Source organism: Syngnathus scovelli, chromosome 6, assembly GCF_024217435.2.
Source record: "Syngnathus scovelli strain Florida chromosome 6, RoL_Ssco_1.2, whole genome shotgun sequence".
Lineage (NCBI taxonomy): Eukaryota > Metazoa > Chordata > Actinopteri > Syngnathiformes > Syngnathidae > Syngnathus > Syngnathus scovelli.
Genome location: NC_090852.1, coordinates 18,478,536 through 18,499,576, shown reverse-complemented (window position 1 = coordinate 18,499,576; position 21,041 = coordinate 18,478,536). Strand labels below are relative to the sequence as shown.

At 42.2% G+C, this 21,041-nt stretch overlaps 2 protein-coding genes across 4 annotated transcripts; both read right to left on the bottom strand.

Moving 5' to 3' along the window:
* Positions 1-5: 5 nt before the first annotated feature.
* On the bottom strand, positions 6-6,244 carry ric8b (RIC8 guanine nucleotide exchange factor B). 2 transcript variants are annotated; one of them, XM_049722624.2, is made up of 10 exons: positions 6,058-6,242; positions 5,647-5,694; positions 4,558-5,190; positions 4,004-4,098; positions 3,721-3,871; positions 3,523-3,618; positions 3,310-3,454; positions 2,993-3,137; positions 2,813-2,932; positions 6-1,464 (listed from the first exon to the last, which is right to left on the bottom strand). In XM_049722624.2, exons 1-10 carry the CDS (start codon positions 6,139-6,141, stop codon positions 1,356-1,358), a joined length of 1,626 nt encoding a protein of 541 aa, XP_049578581.1. In that variant the 5' UTR covers positions 6,142-6,242; the 3' UTR covers positions 6-1,355. The 2 variants fall into 2 exon arrangements, with proteins under 2 accessions (XP_049578581.1, XP_049578580.1); XM_049722623.2 differs by having other exon boundaries at positions 2,993-3,454; positions 6,058-6,244.
* Positions 6,245-6,856: 612 nt separating this feature from the next.
* Positions 6,857-20,748, bottom strand: rfx4 (regulatory factor X, 4). 2 transcript variants are annotated; one of them, XM_049722920.2, is made up of 18 exons: positions 19,764-20,748; positions 15,662-15,748; positions 15,520-15,580; positions 15,325-15,448; positions 14,260-14,321; positions 13,078-13,291; positions 12,506-12,583; positions 12,266-12,429; positions 11,995-12,095; positions 11,800-11,858; positions 11,547-11,691; positions 11,312-11,406; positions 10,671-10,788; positions 9,996-10,115; positions 9,767-9,910; positions 9,399-9,546; positions 9,199-9,337; positions 6,857-8,306 (listed from the first exon to the last, which is right to left on the bottom strand). In XM_049722920.2, the coding sequence occupies exons 1-18, from the start codon at positions 19,804-19,806 to the stop codon at positions 8,028-8,030; spliced, it is 2,181 nt and encodes a 726-aa protein (XP_049578877.1). In that variant the 5' UTR covers positions 19,807-20,748; the 3' UTR covers positions 6,857-8,027. The 2 variants fall into 2 exon arrangements, with proteins under 2 accessions (XP_049578877.1, XP_049578876.1); XM_049722919.2 differs by having other exon boundaries at positions 9,399-9,585; positions 19,764-20,747.
* Between the last annotated feature and the right edge of the window lie 293 nt (positions 20,749-21,041).

Genomic DNA, 21,041 nt, shown 5'->3' with positions numbered 1-21,041 from the left:
ACAACTTGTATTTATTTTTATTTTTTTATTAAACCTGCTTTTGTTTGTGAACTTTTACTAGATAAATAAATAAAGTGAGGTTTACATCATGTAAAAATGTGCAAAAAGAACACATTCTCCTCAGGAAAGAAAAAAAAAAAGAACATACCAAATTGAGGTGTTTGACAATCAATATAAATTGAAAACATTTATGGAGGTGGTTCACCACCAATAAAGGAATGTTAAGAACAGAATTGTAGGCCTGTTGTACCGTCATTTGTATTTAGAAATTACAGCGGGACCTTGACTTGAGTTTATGCTTTCCCTGATCAGACGCATCAATCAACGTATCAATTAAAATAGCGATGAACAATGAATTGGATTCCAATCTCAAAATAAATTCTCAATAGCGAAACCATCAAAGCAATGACAGTGATGTCACAATTCTGAAGAGCAGATGAACATTTTTGGACTTGATCCAGTTTGGCCAACATTGTGAACAGTGCAAAGTTGGGTCTTCAATTTAATTTAAAAATAAATAAATAACTTGCATTAAACTGTGGGAACTCTATAAGTCAAGGTACCACTGTATTTTTAATAACGAAATAAAAATGGTATTTTCTTTACAGTAACACCGAGCACATCAGTTTCGAAAACTATTCACAGCGACACTTCCCGAGTTTTAAATATTCAAACAGGTCTGTCCTGCTCGACTTCATGTTTTAATTTAGGCCTATGTGTGAATACAACATAAAAAAACATGGAGAAGAAGTACTACAAAGTACAGATGAAGGAATGATGGCCATTCAATCAACCATGATTTGACTTGGAAATGAAAAACAAAATAAAAGCAAAAAGGTGCAACAGTGAGGTCTCTTCACCGTCACGAGGGGACAAAGTCCTCCTGAATGGAGACCCACGCGCCATTTTAGCTGTCACACACTGCGGGGGCTGGATCCTCTGCAATTGCTTCCTCCATGGAATGATTGTTCAATGAAAGGTTTCGAGGAACTTTGAAAATCTGGTGTGCTTTCGCTTGAACTCAATTAGGTTAATTTAATGGACATCGAGCATGCTGGTATTTGCATGCGAACGTTCTCGGTATATTAATAGAATTTTTTTTTTTAATAATATGTACAAACAAAAAAAGTGAGGCGAAAAACAAAAAACGTTAAGATAGACAATGTGTATTCTTGTGCTTGGCTATGATTGGAGACAATAAATAAATTTAGGATATATGTAGGACAACGTACCCCAAAAGAGGAATCCACCTACCATGAGGTGGTCTGATAGATCCAGCCCTGGAAGCGTGACACAGCTTTTTTTTTTTTTTTTTCTTTTCCTCCGGGCTCAGTCCCTGCCCGCCCCAACATGTTCTAATCAGAGTCAGATCCAGCATCGTCTCCAGGTGGAGCACGCAGGGTTTCCTCCAGTGGCGCTAACGTCCCGTCCGGTTTGACTCCCATGGGACGGATCACGCTCTGCCTGCACGCACAAACATGGCCGACATATGATGAACCTGCACTTTGACAATTTATGAGATGGAAGTGAAGACAATACCTAGCTCTTGGTTTAAAAGACAAATCGATGAAATGTGAGATCATTTTACTTTCCCAACTCTGTCATGGACACTTGTCCAGACAACCCCTCACCCGCTCGCTCTCCTTCTCCTCTCCAGTGGCAGTTTAATTACAGGATCAGCACTGGGGTTAATCTCCTCAAAGCCATGACTGCTCCTTCATCCTAATCCAATTATACAGTACCTTCTGTTCTGTGTGTGTGTGTGTGTGTGTGCGCGTGCATGTCGCCACTCCCTCTAAGATGACTACGCTCACAATTGTTGATGCCAAGACTTAACTTTTTAGTCTGATCACACCCTGAACTGGGCCCAGCCAATTGCAAGACAAATAAACAGACAACTGTTCACACTCGGAGCTAAGAAATAAAAAAATGGAGAACAGGTGTCAAGATCAAGACCTAAGAGCCAGTGGGATTATTTTTTGTTTAATTTAAAGTAAATAAAAAAAAAAAAAAAATATCGGAGTATATCTTACAGCTCAATAACATCAACAATTCCCAAAGTCACTGGTCAAATGTCAGCAGAAGAACCGTGCAGCATCATCTCGGCCAATTAAAAACAAGACACAAATTCACAAAAGGCGTGCAGGTGGAGTATGTGCTAATTGGAGGACCGGTTAAGCAGTTACTAGAGGACATTCTTTCAGGGTTGATTCATCCCCCTTAGAGTCTGTGTGTTCTGGAGTCGAAAGAAAGCCGAAGCGGTTCTTGGAAAGGAATTTTCCCTCTTGGGCCGCACGTGCCTCATTACGCATCAGCCTTTTGCCACAATGGCCGAGCCCGTGCATTTGTTCCGCCTATAAAGTCTAGACAGTTGCATCGGTTATTAAAAACATGAATAGAAACCTGCGCGACAGGTCTGCTCCGTTTACCAATTAGGTGCAGAGCCTAATTAATGGAGCCCTAATAACCGGGTCCGTTTCAGCTCCCCCTCCCGTCTAATTGACCCGGAGGAGATTCTTGCCGGGACGACTCGGTTGGCGGGGAGAGACGAGACGGGCGTTGGGATGCGAGCGCGGCAAAGGTCAGCGCTGAGGTGCTTGTTAAAATGTTAGTAAAGCCTGTCAACACCTTTAGACGGCAAACACCTCAAATATGCCTCCGAACTTGCACTGGATGACAAATCGGAATTAAAATGGAAAAAGTAACTTGCGATGAGAAATAATGAAACTAATTATACACCTTCTCTGCTCTTCTCGTTTTCTATTCCACTCTTTGCCCTGTTCAATAAATAACTGGTGGTTGCCGTGGTTACCTTGACAACTTGTCCAGCATGTTGACAAGCTTCTGGGCTTCGTACTCCTTCTGTTCCTCGGTCATCTCCTCCATGGGGTTGGGCATGGGTTCTTCCACATGACCGGTGATGGGGTTGATGCTAGGAAGGTAATTTTTGTATGACATACGCACAAGTCACATGACCCCCACCTCCACTTACAAAGGTTTGGCAGTTTTGTACTCTTCGGTGTCGGAGTCTTCGTCGGGCGAGTACTCGGTCTCTCCCCTCCCTCCTCCCAGCAGGCCTCGTGCCATCAGGAGTCCCGCCGCGTTGCCGTAGCCCGTGTACTTCAACAGGTTGTCCACTAAACATCACACGCCCAACACAAGTTTCACTCATCAACACGGAATTGGGTGAACAAAAAAAAAACAACGATGGAAAATCGGCCATGATCCTTAATTCTGATAAATTGATTTTGCCAAATGAGCCTTGACGAGGCAGCACCTGGAAATATACTCTCGCATGCTTGCCCTTACCGCTCTCTTTACACAAAACAAAGAGAAACTCTGCGGCCGCCTGCTTGACTGCCATCTCCACGTGCGTCATCAGGCGCACCAGTTTGTTCCTGGTGGTGGTTCCGACCTCCGGCCTGATCTTCACATCCGTGAGTGGGGGAAGCACCTGTCGAGTGGACAAACCAGATGAAGATTGACGAGAAAGGTGTTGTGTCGTTGTCGCTTTTGCAGTACCTGAGCTTTGATATATCTGCGGATCTCTCTGTGGTGTCTGGACCCTTCAGTCAGCAGGCTGAGCACAGGAGTAAGACCCTCCTTGTAGTTGGAGCCCTGACACATATACGCATCATTAGCCGTGCACGCTAACGCTAACAGTAACATCCGTCAAGCTAGCGGACATTACCCGCCGCCGCCGTTGCTCCGAACTTTTACCTTGTCTATCCGTTTCTCCATAAAGTCCAGTAAGACCTGTATGGCGTCCATGTTTTTGCCACCATATTCCTCCAGGCCTCCCCGTACGGGCAGGTCGATTAACACGTCCAGGCAGGACACGGGCAGGTTGTTGAGCAGGTTGACGGCGTGGCTAAGAGTTACAACAAACAAGTCAGTTGCTTGCATTTTTAACATTGTGACCTGATTACAATAAAAAATACAATCTGTTAAATAATGGTAAAACGTCAAAATATGTGTGCACAAAAAAGCTCGAGTCCCCCACCTGTGTGCTTCCTCTGTTTTCTCCTCTGTCTCAGTTCTTAACATCAGCACATGGCGCAAGATGGCAGCAATGATTCTGTACTGGTGGTCACCTTCCTAAAAAATAATTAAAAAAAAAAAACCACATGAATTTTAAAAATTCAGACACTGTTTGGCTTTTTACCAGACAAACAGAACTTGTCCAATATGATAAAGATATGGTGACGATAAAGAATTTATTTCTTTAGCTGCATTTAGTCTTGTGATGATACAATGAACTTCCTTGCGGACCTCTAGATGTTATTGCAGGGCGTGTAGACGAGTGTGAGACGGGCGTCTCCCAGATGACTTTTGGCAACAGGTAGGGAACACACCCCGCCCTGGTTGCCAGTCAGGAGCAGGGCACTTGCAGACCCGCCAAAGGACGAATGGATAACATTTGGCTGGCAACCAGTCCAGGGTGTAGCCCAGCACAAAGTCAGCCAGGATAAACTCCAGGAGAACCGTGAGCCTAATCCCCACCTTAAGCCCTTGCCACCTGTTACGAGACCATCCTGACCAACACCAAGCACTTACCTTGCCGTCGGCATTGCACACAGTGAGGTTGAACAGGGCTTTGAGAGCTTCCATCGCTCTGTCGTTGTCCTCAGCAGGCAGGGGCAGGGACTGCGGGTCCGGCCGGGCCGCCTCGTAGGTGCCGTCCCACCTCACGTCCAGGGTGTGCTCCAACACCTCGGCCAGGAGCTTCACCACCTGCCTCTCCCTCCTCAGCTCCACCCGCAGATCCGAGCGCAGTGCCGACAGCAGGAAGAGGAGGCGAAGTGTGAACAGGCCCACCTCGTGGTGCCACGCGGCGGCCGTGCGCAGGCTGGCGCACAGGCCGTGGGCCAGCTTCACGTCCACGCTCACTTGCTGAGCCGCCGCGCTGTTGTACACCACGTTGCACAGGCACTTCAGGGCCTCCACCACCACCACCCTCTCCTCCTCGGCCACCGGCGCGCTCGGCTGCGGGGGCTCCTGGCCGTCGCCCGTCGTCTCCCCGCCGCTCAATTGGGCCATCCTGGCCAGAGTCAGCATGCCGTCACGGGTGGCGACTGGTGCCAGGACGCACTTGTCACGGGAGAGGATGCGGAGGGTCTCCAGACATGTCTTCTGACAGCTGAGCGGCACTTGCATCCCCAGTACTATCAGCACACTCTGGCACAGCTTCTGTGGAATAAAGATCTGAGATGTCCAATTCAAGTCTTGGGCTGGACGATTTTAAGATGATTAAATAAATATTATGAATAAAAATTCTCAATATTGTGATTGCAATTTATTATGCAATGATTTTTTTTCAAGGTTCTCTTTTCATGTTTTTCAATAAATGAATGTGGGGAAAATAAATGTTTTGGGGCTAACCTATAATGAACCAAGAAAAATGAGTACATCATAAATCAAATTACAATAATGAAAATAAATTTATGACTATCACGGCAGCGCGTTTCCAGAAATTGATTCCTGGACTGCACTTTTGAAACACTGAACTGATCTCTGTAGAACATAAAAATAAAGTCAACTCTAACGTTACAGTTTACCAGCTGGAATGGGGTCCGGTTCAGCCGCCGCCCTTATAAGGGTACTCTGGCGGATGATGGATGCAATACAATGATGGCGTTTGCTTACACTGCGCAGTGTTTCCTCCTTCTGGTCAAAAGTGAAGGTGTGGCTGTTCTGAAAAAAAAAAAAAAAAAAAAAAAAAGGTAAAGCTCATTGTAGATAATCGACATACCAACTGCACAATAGAAAGGAATGCTGCATGAAACCACTAAATGTTACTTAATGACTCCACAAACTACAAAAAGACGTTGTTTATGATAGTGAGTGTGTGTTTGACGTACAATGTTAGCGTCAGAACAAAAGTAGAACATGGACATTAAACATCACAAGGCTTTACTTGTGTCTTTAGGAGGCTCATCGGGATTACTTGCTTGCTTAAAAGGCAATCCGCTTAATTAGCAAGTCTGCTAGCTGACGCTCTTGCTACATTTGTTTTTAGCGGAGGTAGAAAACAAACAATAAATGAGAACAATTTACCTCTCGATTAAACTCCCGGAGAAGCTCCTCAATGTCCACGTCGTTAGCACTTTCGAGCTGCGACAACACATTATTTAAGTCCATGGCGGCTGTCAGAGAAACACTACACGGTTGCTTGAGTGTCTTTTGAGCGGCTAGCTAGCTAGCTGTCAGGCTAGCTTGATGCGTTTAAGTGTCGGTTCACCGGTACGGAAATTTTAACACTGTTTCTGTCTGGGTGTCTTTTGCGGTGTGTTTACGGACCGCTTCCAGCGACGGAATTTTTCGTTGTTCTGATCGGTAACGTATTTTGCTTTGAAAATGAAACAATAGGCTTTACTTTGACGTATGTAATTTTTTTTAAAGAAATTACTCACAATTTTATGAGTATACGCTTCAATTTGTATCCATGTATTATTTTATAATGAATGATTTTGTATATTTCCATTAAAAGTTAAGTACACTAAATGTATATCTAAGTTACATTTCTTAATAATTTGTTTCTGATTATACAAAACAATCTTTTGAGTAATAAATCAAATAATGTACTTATTTTTATTTATAACAAAAACTAGGAAAAAAATCAGAATTAATCATTATTTAATTTCCTGCAATTTACTGTTACATCTCCATTTATTTTTTTCAGGTTACACCAAAACAATACTTTTATTTAATATGTAATGTAGAAAAAATACATTTTACAATTTTGTAAAACTTTTTTAAATATAGAATAAAACAAATAGCATCAAAAACATTTCAATTGATTTTCTCTTCCCTTTCTTGGTCAAATCCAAACAAAAATAAGACATTAAGCAAGTCAGCAGTTTTCCATAATGAAATCCTTTATGTGGCAACACTTTCAACTGCGATCCTCCGACATTCATCACAAATGCTTTTCCAGTGCTTGCATTGAACAATGTTACTGTACATTTGAATAATTTTCCCATCTTGTTTTTTTTCTTTTTATAAATACCCATAGGGTAATAGGTCCTCAGTCGTGTTTCAGTGCATTATAAAAACACACAACCCAAGGTTAATGTACTAATCATCTTACAAAACAGAAGAACCGAGTACCATAAAAAGCAAAGGATACACCATGTTACATAGTTACAGAAAATACATAGCATATATATATAGAATTTATCACACAGAAAAAGCCACGGAACACACATATTTTTGAGCCACAGGCGCTGATGGTAGGACGTCCGTCGCTTTCTCTGATGTTTTGGACTCTTTTTGGAGAAGGTTAAGGCAGTGCTGCTGCACATCAACTTGAGAACTTTGCGCCGATCCCTAACATCATTTTAGGCATCGCGGGCGAACTGGCAGAGGCGTACATTCCTCAAAACAAAGGCACAGCTTGGCGGCAGCGTTGCATGATTCTGCTGCAGGTTCTTTTTGTAGGATGATAATAATCTATAGTGCCGTAAAAACTTATTTGCCCCCTTCTTGATTTCTGTAAAATTTCTCACACAATCAATCCGGTTGTATTATCTCACAAAGACAACGGAAGTAAATACAAACGATTTTCAATAAATAATAAATCCTAACGAGGCCCGATGTGAAAAAGAGAACATGAGCGCTCCTGTACGATTTCATATGTGTTGTTGCTAATGAAAGTTAGCTTAGCAGGTACGCTCATTTGGTTTGTGAGAGTGACAACGGGCGCTAAGGAATAATTTAAAAACGGTTTTAATATGTGCGTAAACCTCATAGAAGGATTAACAAGTGAGGTTACATTCAAATCTTATGAGCATCTTCAGGACTGAAAACTGTGATTTAAAAAAAAAAAGAATCAGAAATCCGGAAGGGTGCAGATACTTTTTCATCACACTGTTTATGATTTCACAGATTTCCAGTGACGGACAAACAAAAAGCAGGAATTGTAGAAACACGGCTGCACCAATTCCACACATGATTGATAATTTCGTCCTGTTAGTGTCCTCTCACCTTGACTGAACGATGAGCGTCCTTGAAAGTGTTCACGTAGGCTACTTGGCCCAGCCGGTGGCGGCGGCGGCTTCTCCGTTGATGTAGGCGAAACCGGGGAAATGCTGCGAGTGCTCATACTCAGAGTTCCTGCGCGGGACCAAAGGCGAGTACACGTCCCCCGATGCGGCGTAGCGTGACGAGTGCATAGGCGGGCTACCGTAGCAGCCGTTGACCGAGGACATATCCGGCCAGCGGGGGGTCACGGGCGCAGGGTGCAGTCGGGGAGTGCTGCTCATCAGACATGGATCCATGCGGGACATTTGACCGTTGAACTGGTACTGTTGGGGGAGTCGAGACGTTAGAATGGAGGAAAAATTGTTGCTTTTAGAGGGCGGGAAAGGATATGAGGCATTTCAGTTAATTTCAATGGGGAAGAAGGATTTGATGAGCGAGTACAAAATACTTCAAAAAATAAAGTCTTAAAACAAAGCTTAGAGAATCCAGTTTCTTTAAAAATATCAATTTAGCAAAACATATATTCTAAATATATTTATATATATATATAAAACAACATATTCTGGCTTATTCTAAAATACGACAAAGCCAGGCTCACTTACAAATATTAGCAACGTAGCAAAACACAGCCTAGCTTAGCCTACCTTAGCTTAATCTTAAAAAAAAAAAGAATCATTATTAAATGTTATTTTGATGACGATTTATGTTTCTTGTTATTTTCCAACATACATAAAACCGCATCCAGCAAGTTTGTAAAATCCAACGGCATTTAATAAAAAAAAAAAAAAGTATTCTCCCTGCGTTGCCATGGTGACGGATGCCAAACAGCACAGACTGTATGTGCACGCCGAGGCTGACGACCATATTTCAGACATTACACAAAGTCCAACCTCTCCCCTGGACAAAGCAGCCACATTGTGCCCGATTTAAGCCCAAAAAGCGTCTTAATAAAGAGGAAGTACGTGTTCACGTTAACACATAAACACCACAGTCAGCTCCATTATGAGCGCTCGCCGCACGGAAAAAGACGGTCAGCGCGGGGGAGTCAAAGGCCAAAGCGGGGGGCCTCCTCGCTGAAAAGAGAGCATTGAATAACAATATTTTAGTAACACACGCGTGATGACGGCACAGTGACAGCTGCTTCCGCTGAGCGATCCTTAGAGGAAGGCCCTCTTGGAAAATTCAACCATTTCTAAGTCGGCCATTTTGACTGACCTGTGCGGATGAGCGATGGTAGGCGGAATAGTGGAGCGGTGGCGGGATGGACGTATCGTGGCCGAGACCCGGGTACTGACTCTGGATGGCGTGAGGATGCTGGTTGGCGTAGCTGCCGTAGTTATAGCTGCCGGTGTATCTGAAAATTTTAAACGCGCCTGTTGGGAATGGCTCACGACAATTCAAAATGGTGTAATTACCCGTGCTCCTCTCTGTGGGCGTAGACGGGCAGTCGATGGGCGGATGAAGGCGGCGATGGCGGCGTGCCGGCGGCGCTGCTGCTGCTGCTGCTTCTCATGCAGGGCAGTTGCTGGCTGGCGTCGGGGGCTGAACCTCCTGCTGTTGTCACTGTGTATGTAAGGGACCACGTATATGACTGAACGGCGCCTGCCAGACACACAGGTGGCAAAAGTACTCACACCCTGTACTTAAGTAGAAGTACAGATACTTGTGGAGCAAAAAGTAGAAGCAATGGTTTTAACTCCTGTTTTTAAGTTGACAAAAAAAAAGCAGACTCTGAAATGTATTTAGGAAAAGTTGGGAAAAAGAAATATTTGGTCGCTCTCACCCGTGCTGGACGGGTACTCGGGCGACGTGTCGGCCGCGGGCGATGACACGGCGACAGAGTGGACGGAGCGGGCGGGCGAGTAGGCGCCCGGGGATGGCGAGGAGGTGGCGGTTATTTCCGTCAGCGTGAACTCTTCATCTCGCTCTGCGGGAGAGGACATTGAAACGACAGCACTGACACGATCAGTTGATTCTCAATTTCGAATTTGTCGTTTATTAGCTGTGCTCACCTGTGCCGCCTTCGCTCTTCATGGCCCTCATGAGGTCATTGGCTCTTTCCTGGCAGTGCAGCGACTCCAGCAGATACAGGACGTAGTCGTCAAACATGAGATGGATCAAGTGGAAAGAGCCTGAGAGACAAGTGGACGTTATTTCCACCACTCGAGACATCATATAAAAAAAAATAATGCCAATATGCTACATAAAATCATGTTTAGGGAGAAGTAAATGATTTTCAACACAGATGTGATTTTTTCCACAATCCGAGTCAGTGCCAAAAATAGGTCTCGTGACCTCCGGGTGACGGTGGGTGCGTGCGAGCGCCACAATTGTGTCATTGTCCATGATAAACACTATTCAGGGGAGTCCTGAGCAACCCTCATAAAACGGAAAGACATTTTAGGGGTGTTTGTCGGAAGGGGGTCACGTTTGTTAATTAGCTGTTTGTGCTGCTTTATGGAAACATGGCGGCCAGCTGTGTCTTTGATATTTAAATGGCGGGCAAAGGACGGTCAGGGAAGGAGAGGTCACTTTCCCTATTCATTTTACAGCACCTCAATTACCTAGGCCACGCCCACTTCACCTGCACACTGACTGGCATCTTCTACAATTTTTGTTTTCCTATTTACAGCGGCTTTGTTTGTTACAGGAAATGACATCATTAGCGGACAGTAGCGACAGCTCACCGAAGCTCGGGGCGCTGTGGAGCGTCATATCGCGAATGACTCTGGTCCCGAAGCAAGACCACATCAACAGGAACTGTTGGGCCACCTTCTTCAAGCAGCCGGGCCTCTTCCCAGACACCTAGAAGGAGAGGGGGAGCATTTCCATGAGAAAAGATGGAGGGGGGAGGGTCAGGATGGCGGCATTAACCCCTCGGCCTGTGTTTGGGGCTTAACCCTCCGGGACCAGAAAACATGTCAACAAGTCAACTATTTAATTTGCCCCCGGGGACACGCCTTCCTATTGAACCATTGTCTGGCCGGGCCGAGGCGTTGCCGGGGCGACCACATTTTACAAGGCCATATCGGGCGTATAATGGGCGCAAATGGGAAGCTTGTAGACATCATTAACTGGGAGGATTGCTGTGTAAGTGAGGAACCAGCAAGCTCAGAGCTGCAGGTGTCTTTTTAGAGGACCAGAGGCTTTGCAAATATTTTTTTTTTTGTGTAGAAAATGTCATATTGGTGGATGTCATCACTTTTTTTTTTTTTATCTCAAACATGCGGGAAAGGATCTGATGTACTTTGTTGAACGGCGTGATGGAGATTTTGTGGATCTGGAAAATCTACCACGTGAGGGATTCCCTAATTAGAAACTGTCTCACCTTGACGACACAACGGTCCACCATGGAATCCAGCCATTCGATGTAGGCCTCGATGGGCGACTGCTCCTCCAAGAGTCGATCAAACTCCTGGTACACTGCCGCAAAAAGACACTTGGAGGTCTTTATGCAGTATTTGTTGTTTTGGATTCATTTAGTTCAACAACAGGTGGATTTTAGTTCTCAAACATCATTGGTCAACATTTTATAGGTCAAATTTAAAAACAACAAAACTTACAGTGTATGGTGAGCTGCCGATGCTCCTCCTGCGAGTCCTCCATGGTGTACAGCGTCTGCTTGGTGATGCTGTTCAGGTCCACGTTCCTCCAGTCCTCCAGCATTTGGAAGGTGATGTCGGAGCTATTTATCACGGTGCGCGACGCCTGCGGAAGACCACACGGACGCTATCGCTATCGGCACGTATCCTTATCTGAGAAGGCTTCTTTGCTCATAAGGATTTTATTAAAAAGCTCTCCAGCCCGAGTACGCACCTGACACAGATGGTTTAGGGACGTTTGCCGTTTGAGGATTTGCGAGAACCTCCTGGACACTGAAAAAGATTACAGTCGGATAAATAAGGTGGATATCTTTCCTCGTAAAAACAAAATATGAGGATTATCCTGGCATCTATTATTGAAAAAAATTCTGAATTGGTCTATAAAGATCAGAATTTTCAAACCACTTACACTCAAATTTGATGTTCCTCAGGTTCTCCGGGAGGTCGTGAAGGGCAATTTTGAGCCACTCTTCTAATTGTTTGGCAAATTTCCGAATCACCTGCGTCAAACTGTGTGGACGAAAAAAAAATATTTCACAAAGAAAATGACTTTCCAACAACACAACATCTGGAATATGCTCCAGTTCACCTGATTTAAAAAAATATAATGCATGGATGTCTCCTGCTGAGATTGTGCAAGTGTACCTAATGTTGTGTCCAGTGCGTGTATACCTGCTCACCTGTCAGGCAACGCTTGGAGGACGGTGGGCATGAGTACCCCGGAAATGGCCTTGTAGAGGATGGAGTCGCACACCCCGACGATATTGACCACGGTTGGCGAGCTGAGCACGGGCAGCATATGAGGTGGCATGCCTTGCCAAAAGTGCAACAGGAAGCTTTGGACCTACAACCATACGGAATCATCAAATATTATTTTTTTTGCATGATAATTTGATAAAAGCTGCAAAACAAAGCCTCGCCTCGTCAAAGTTGGCCCGGATGACCGTGTCCAGTATCCTCTGGCAGTGTGTTCTGTACATCATGATGAAGGTTGACACCTGTGGGCGAAAAGCGCCGTATTGATCGAGCGAGGAAATCCGCCAGCAAAAACAAGGAGATAAATCCCGCGCAAAGCATGGGAACGGACCAATTGGCGTTACAGCACGGGAGCGATAAAGCTTTCGAGATCAGCAAAACAGTTCAAATCACCCCGCCCCCCCCCCACCTGACGTGTGTAAAAAGGCGGACAGCTAGAGCCAGGCTTTTGTCCGTGTCTAGATCTTATTATCTCCCGCGAAAGATTAAGAGTTAGCGAGGAGCCAGCGTATAAATCCTCCGGGTCTTTCTCCAGGACCCGAACCAGAGTCTCTATCGCCAAGACTTTAAAAAAAAAAAAACTAATACCGTTCTGGTGTTGAAAAAAATATATAGTACAAGTGCCAATTAAACCTCTTATGTAAAAGTAAAAAAAAAAAAAACGAAATGTCCTTAAGTACAAAAGTGTAAAAGTGAGGAGGGAGGGGGGGGGACGAAAGAATAAATGGGTGTTTACCCGCTCTTCTGGCAAGCTGGCAGGCAAACGGAGGTCTTTGACATTTGGGAACTCTGGCAGCAGCGTCCCCAGCTTGGAGCGCGGTGAATACGCCACTGTCTGCTTGGTCACCTCCTTCTTGCCTGCTTCGTTCACCCACGCCGCGCCCTTCTTGGAATACATCACATCGTAGTACTGCGACGTCTCCTTCACCGCGATGCCGTAGTAGTGGTACCTGCACCCAGTTACGTCACGCTTAGCGATGTTTCTTTTATAATAAATTATGGGAACATACATGTAAATATTAGATGCGATGATTAATCGACAATTCATCGATTATCAAATTAATCGTTAATTTGTAAATCTCTTGTTATGAGTTCTTGTTTAATTTAAAAATATTTTCAAACACTGCTTTTACTTTGGAAAGCAGAATGAAGTGAAATGTAAAACAAAGAAAAATATTTAAAAAAAATAGTAAAAAAATAATAAAAATAAAATAAATAATAATATAAAATTAAATAAATTATAATAATAAAACAAAAAACATTTGAAACTCACAAAAGAATATGCAATAAAACAACAAATGATCAAATCTACTAAATCAACAAAAACAAACTAAATTAGAACTAAAAATGAGTTCTTGTTTAATTTAAAAATATTTTCAAACACTGCTTTTACTTTGGAAAGCAGAATGAAGTGAAATGTAAAATAAAGAAAAATATTTTTAAAAAAATAGTAAAAAAATAATCAAATAAATCATAAAAATAAAATAAACAATAATATAAAAATAAATAAATCAGAATAATAAAACAAAAAACATTTGAAACTCACAAAAGAATATGCAATAAAACAATAAATGATCAAATCTACTAAATCAACAAAAACAAACTAAATTAGAACTAAAAATGAGTTCTTGTTTAATTTAAAAATATTTTCAAACACTGCTTTTACTTTGGAAAGCAGAATGAAGTGAAATGTAAAATAAAGAAAAATATTTTTTAAAAAATAGTAAAACAATAATCAAATAAATCATAAAAATAAAATAAATAATAATATAAAAATAAATAAATCATAATAATAAAACAAAAAACCATTTGAAACTCACAAAAGAATACGCAATAAAACAACAAATGATCAAATCTACTAAATCAACAAAAACTAAATTAGAACTAAAAATGAGGCGAGACGACAAACGCAACTTACTTGGACTGCCCTCTCGTGCCAAGTCGTCTGGTGGTTAGTGCTGGAAACTGTTGTCTAATAATCTGTTTAAAACCCAAAAAAGCAAAAGATGCTTAGTGTGCACTTTTCATCGCTGAGAAACGTTGAGATTGGACAGCCATAAATGATAAGTTTCCCACTATCCCCCCCCCCCACTTTTTTTGTGGCCGTCTCCAAGGGTCGGGCCGCGGGTGGAGGAACTTTAGCAAACAGTGTCGCTCTCCATTGTGTGCCGTGAAAACAGAGGCCAAGCTGTGAACTTTCTGTCAGGCCCCCCGCTTGATAAATGAGCAGACAGGGGAGGCGGTGCAGGGCCCGCTCTCTCCTCTCCTCTCTTCTCCTCTTCTCTCCCTCGTTTTTTTTTTGTCCCGAATCAATGAAGCCTTCCTAAAGGACACCCCACACCGCTCCAGCCACTGATCTAACATTCCGCAACATCTCACCCTTCCAAATTTCCTTTAATTACACATTAATCCCGGCCCCTTCTCTTTTTCAATATCTTCCGACAGGAGCCGCCGAGGGTAAAAGCAGGCAGGGGAGGGGCGAGCGGGAGGGGTCCAGCGGGCCCGGGTGGCTTTGTCAGGCTTGTGAGAACGGAGCAAAGTCGGTCATCTTGACGGCGGGATTGGATTTTACCGCTGGAGGCTTCACACTGAGGCAGAGTGGGGAAGCTTTGCCCACCTCATTTAGCGCAAAAACTCATAAAGGGACAAACTTTGTGGAGGGGAACCACGCGGGTCCGAAAAGAAGTCAGGAGAAAAACTGCAGAAATTTCTTTTTTTTTTTTTTTTTTTAAACCATTATTAACAGTTGGCAAATGCAGATTAATTGTCTGACTATTTAATAAATATACATATAATGGGAAAAATAACTTATTTTTGGTTCTCGAACATTTACAAAATTAATTACAGGTATAACATTTGATTTTTTTTTTTTACAATAACTGGTTCTTTAGCATTTGTTTAACTTTACAGCTGAGATAAATCAGAAAAACTTTGTTCAAAATGTCCCAATCAATTTGAAAAAAATATATTTGATTAACTTTACCTTCCCGAAACTGGCCGCGTTGACCGGCTGCGTATCGTGCTTCTCGCTAAAGTCGAGGTAGTGCATGTAGAGGGCGCTTCTCGGGATGCATACACCTTCTGCGATCTCGTAGTTCTCCTCCAGCCTGGATTAAGTCGGCAGGTATGTCACGGGGCCCGACTAATTAGTGGACATTACAACGAGAGATTTTTTTACCATTCCAGAGTGGCAGGTGTCGAATGTGGTTTGGAGGCCCTGTTATTTTCCTTTTCTTCATCTAAAATAAAGATAAAAACAATACTACTCATCAATAAATGTCACCAAAGTAGAATCAAGTCAACGTGTCTTTGAGACTCACGTTCGTCGGTGGACATGTTGCCCAGGGACATGTGACTGGAATAACGTTTGCTCTCGCTTTCGTTGAGGCATCGCTCGATCCAGCTCTCTGTGGACGAAGAGTTCAATAAGTCACTTGGACAGAAATCAGTGTGTTCATAATAAAGATATCGAAACTTTTCAACATATTTTAGGAAGTTAAATCAGTGATTAAGCACAAAGAGTTTGCCATTGAGGATGTTTTAGGTGTGCTAGCATGCTACTGTTGCTAGCAAGGATGTGGAGTAAAGGCTCGCCATAGCCACGGCTCTATTTGAGGGTCTTTTTCATCCACACGGCAGGAATCCAGCCAGCATTGTCCGACTCCCCCCCACGCCCCAGAACCCCATTACTCCCTTCCCCGCCTTCCTCCCTCGGGAGGAGAAGACGACGACGACGAAGCAACCCGGCTTAAAAGAGCCTGCGCACATTTAGTGAGGAGGCCATTGTGCCTGTTTTCATTTCCAGCTCAACTGGTGTGTGTGTGTGACTTACTGGGAGGCTCACTATTGGAATGCCAAAAAAAGTATTAAATTAATTAATCAACCCATAAAGACTGCTTGGTGTTTATCAGAAGGACATTAGCATTTTAATGAGAGCTGGCTCAAGGCGTGAACAAACTAAGAACCTGCTTAGTGCTCTGCAACTACTAGGAGAGCTTGGACAAGTAATTTATTATTTTTATTTTTGAGTTGTATTGAGGAGCACAAATAATCTAAAAGTCAAATGTTTGGATGAGGTGATTTTTTTCGAACAAATCGAATTTGGTAGAATGTAAAGATAATTGGCAATACACGCAGAGTAATATATACAGAGAAACGCTTTTTCGCGGAGGATAAAGAATATATGCCTGTGAGTACCTTTACTGTCTGTCTACATATGATGATGAACGTTGCGTGTCTTATAATATAGATTTATAAAAATATAAATTTTATAACACCGCCACATTGGTGCTAATATCACTAGCACGTCTGTGGTGTATTGCAGTATGTATTAAGCCAACAGACTTTTGTGAGACAGGTTATGTGGTTTGGTTGAGTATTGATTTTGTTTTATTTTTAGGTTTATAATAAAAGTCAAGTTGGAGTCACAATAAACTTTTTGTTTTTTGTTTCAGGTAAGTCAACTTTGTTACGTCATGATATGTACTTGCTTAACCTTTCTCGGGAATGTCAAGTGTATAATGGGTGGCAGAATAATCAATATATTTGGCAAAAATTCAGGAATCCAAAATCTAATATTGTTCAAGGACACATGGAGGTGTGTAATGAAATACAAGGGTGTGAGGGGAGCGTTTAAAAAAAAAAAAGGAAAAAAAAAAGTCCCCCTTTCTTCCACACTGATAGGATGTGACAAGCAAAGCGGCCGTCGTTGGGATGCACCTTTGGCAGAAAAAAAAAAAGGGTCACGGATATTGAAAAAGTATTTTAGGATTGTGGAGGAGAGAGAATATATGATGAAGAAAACACGCACGAGCGTCCCAGCAGGAGATAAACATAAGACTAGCATCAATGTTATGGTTGTAAGAAACTTTGAAAAAAAGTGCTACCTTAACAAAGTGCAGAAGAGCATACAACAATCCTCACAAGATTCTTTGTAGAACATCAACTGGAGCTTACTAAAGTGACTTTCTCTTTCACTTTGTCGACATCATGCTAACATCAGTGGTTACCGCAAAATATGCACTGCAGAGAAACCTTGGAAATAATACAGCAGTAGGTTCTTGCAAGGTTCTTCAAACTCTGACCAAGATTTGATCTCCATTCCATCAGCCAGTGTCTTCTAAAAATGATCGATTACTTAGAAAGATTTACTTCAACTTCAAAATGATGAGCGGCTTCAGCTAACTAACACACCAAGTGGGCTACAATATTAAGGATACCTGGACCACCACCACTACGCAAAAAATAGTATCTACTCTTTGTACGTATGATCCAGTTTCACAATAAAAATCAACAAGAGTGACAAAATAAACACCTTGAAGCAAACACGCTTGGCCTCTTGTTTGAAGAAGTGCAGAAGCTACAGAGTGAAAATAAACAATATTACTTAAGAAAAGCGAAAGTGTGTTTTGATGCCTTTAAAGCATGTGGGAGGACTAAAATGATTCAAAATCGTTTATTGTCTAATGCAAATTTACACTTAACATAAATCAGTCTGGAACCAATCAGACAATTTTTGATTGACCTACTTATTTACAACTATTTATCAAATTATTCTATTACACTTAATATTTTGACTGTTATCAATCGGCAATATGTTACAAACATTGCCATAAAAATGAACATTAGTGTCTTTATATTGGATCTTGGAACTGGATTGTGCAAATTTGGTTTTAAATAGCCTTCTACATGCTAATATGCTAATTGACGTTACACAACTTCTTGTTTTTCCAACAGCACAAATAGAAACTCGGGCCACCAGCTACCGGGTAGATTGCGATCTTATTTCATCATCATAATTTGATTAAAATTCATCTTAAAAAAGTGAGCTGGTGGTGACAGGGCGGTAAGACAGAAAAGAAAAGCGAAAGCAGCTGAAGTGAAGCTAATTCCCCACACAGGCTTCATTTGCCTCGGGGGAAGATAAGTACGGGACGGAAATAATTGGATTAAAGTCGATCAACAAGTGGGACGGATGTTCACACATTTGTGAACACACACTGTGGACGAAGTGACCCGACACACACACACGGCCGGATGGCCGGCGTGCACCTGCATGCTCAATCACGACAATGAGTTTCAATGGAGGGATTGGGATTGGAATTACACTGGACCATTTTACCGATAAATAAAATGGGGTGGGAAGAAAAAAAAGAATTGCACTCACTTTATTCATTGAATTTTTGTTAAGTAATGATTCCCGTGACTCTTGAATTCGGATTTAAAACAAAGAAAATCTTTTTTTAATGTCTGAGAAACCCAATTCTGATACGCATAATAAATAATTACCTATTAAGTGACGTGACACTGGAATTTTGATACTGATAATCATTTAAATGTTAAGAATTCAATTATTATTATGTTTTCAAAACAAACAAAAACAAGTTTTTTGTTCTATTTTAAACTCTAACATGAAAAAAAATGATCTGCCACTTCTACCATACCTCCTATTTATCTCTTTAGCCCTCAATTTTAAAGGTTAACTTTAAAAAGGTCACTTGATACTGGACTTTAATCACAATGAGATGAGATTCTCCTGATGCTACTTTTGGTACTTTACTTTTTTAAGATAGATTTTTATTTTTAACAAACCCTACTAAAAACTGACCATCGATTAAATTTCTTTCAGAAACTTTAATGATCCAACATTCCGTTATTCCCTCTTTTAAACCACTTAAAAAAAAGAGACCTATGCACCTGCAAATCTAAGCCTAAACCTATTTTTTTTCTCTAGATAAGTAATTTTATCACTGATGTTAATACAAAGTTTTTAAAAAAAAATACATGTAAAAAAACATCCATTGAAGTTTTATTTAACTTTCCCCCCCAAAATTGATCTTTTAGATGAACTCTTTAAAATTTAAATGAACTCTTTAAAAGCAAATAACGCTAAAATCCTTCATAGGTGCAAGCCAAAGAAACTCACGGGAAAAAAAATAAAAATACTATCAATAAAAAGTTACCCATGATTTGTTAAATCAAATCTTCCATCCAACAAACTAACAAAATGTATAAATAAAACAAGATGCTTTGACTTATTTATTTAAAAATATAATTTATATATTTAAAAAAAATACAAAAATAAATTAAAAAATATTTTTGATTAGAAAATTCAATTGGTTCCATCCAATTTTTTTCCCCCGAAAGTATTCAGGTGAAAAGAGCAGCAACTCTCCTCTTAAAACAAAATAATTAAAAACTAGACAAATGCCAAAGACAGCCACTTAACAGGAAAAAAAACTGCTACTACAAACAAACAAAAAAAATCATAAATCCAACTTCCTCAACTTTCCAAAAACGAAGCGATCTGTAAACAGCAACAAGCGAAAGCCCGGCTTCCCCTTGGGAACTTCCTAAAAGCGCCTGGCGCGAGGCCTGAGGCGCATGGCATGTTCCCATGCAGCCTGGAGGCATCCCACTGACCTGTGGAATCCATGTCAGGCTCCTCCAGCAGCCCGCAGTGCATCTTCTTCCCATCCAGCACTCCTCCAAGTAGAAAACGGCCGCGACTTTCCCTCCTCCGCCTCCTCCACCTGCTCCCTATCCTCGCCCGGCTCGCCGTCTCCGCGACCACTGGCCGTCGGAGACGAGATGCTGAGGCTCTGAGTGGACGGCGGAGAGAAAGAGAGAGAGAGAGGAAGAGCGAGTGAGGGTACGTGTGGGTGGGGAATGGCGGGGAACCGTCCGGAGGGGGTGAGGGGGGTGTTTTGGAGGGTCCTCGAGAAATCCAGCGGGGGCAAAGGCAGAGCCGTCAAAATGTTTGCTGATGTTTCATGGGAAAGGGGGCTGATTTTTATAGGAGCCCTGATGGGGACATGTCATTGATAGGCTTGCGGGGCTGATGAATGGCCCCCCGAGTCAGATGGGGATGTGGCAAGGCTCACTGGAAGTCTTTTGTGGGCCTCTTTTGAATAAGAAAAGCTCCCTCCCAAGGAAAAAAAAGTTGGGAGGGGTGGGGTCGGGAAGGCCTCCCCATCCTCCATGATGGCATTTCATACGCTTTCACACCACACACAGCTCGTACTTCCAAAGTATCCAAACGTGCTTCCTCACGCTCGGGAATCAACGTATCGGATTTTAAAGCTGCGTCACTCACTCGCTACATTTTGAGGAATCCACTCCTTGATGGAACTTTTTTTTTTTTTTTTTCTCAATATCACTGACATCCAGCGTGAGGTCCACGTACTTTGTCCTCACTAGTTTGACCATTCACTGCACTAGTAGAACAACCAGGCTCCACTTGTCCCGTCTTTTCTACTTCAAGTGCCACTTCAGGTCTCCTAGTAAGACTTTAAGATGGATATCAAGTAGAGCTGAACAATATTGGAAAAAAATAGCTAATTGCAATTTTTTTTCTCAATATTGCAATTATATTATATTATATTATATTATATTATATTATATTATATTATATTATATTATAATTTATTTGGACTAAACTTGTCTTCACTGTTTAGCTACCACTTGGACTACAATTTTAACTAAATCAAATCAAAGTATAAAACATGCAATAGTGCAGCAACACTGATTTCCTGTCAAGGGGTTTATCACCTCAACCTTATTTTGGTGTGTGCAGGGGGGGGGGGCAGTCACAAAAGGAGGGGGAGGCAAAGAGAAGAGAAAGTGAGTGAGAAAAGGGGGGCGTGGGGGGGTAAAAGTGTAAAGCCCCAGGCTGGTCGGGGCTCTGATGGAGTGCCTGAG

Excerpts from the sequence above, each read along its gene's own strand:
- rfx4 (XM_049722919.2), bottom strand. The coding sequence starts at position 19,806 with ATGCACTGCGGGCTGCTGGAGGAGCCTGACATGGATTCCACAG. Across the intron at positions 12,430-12,505 it reads TCCGGGCCAACTTTGACGAG|GTCCAAAGCTTCCTGTTGCA; the intron begins GCGAGGCTTTGT and ends GTATGGTTGTAG. Across the intron at positions 12,096-12,265 it reads CTCCAAGCGTTGCCTGACAG|TTTGACGCAGGTGATTCGGA; the intron begins GTGAGCAGGTAT and ends TCGTCCACACAG.
- ric8b (XM_049722623.2), bottom strand. The coding sequence starts at position 6,141 with ATGGACTTAAATAATGTGTTGTCGCAGCTCGAAAGTGCTAACGACGTG. Across the intron at positions 3,455-3,522 it reads GCAGATATATCAAAGCTCAG|GTGCTTCCCCCACTCACGGA; the intron begins GTACTGCAAAAG and ends TCCACTCGACAG. Across the intron at positions 2,933-2,992 it reads TACAAAACTGCCAAACCTTT|CATCAACCCCATCACCGGTC; the intron begins GTAAGTGGAGGT and ends TTACCTTCCTAG.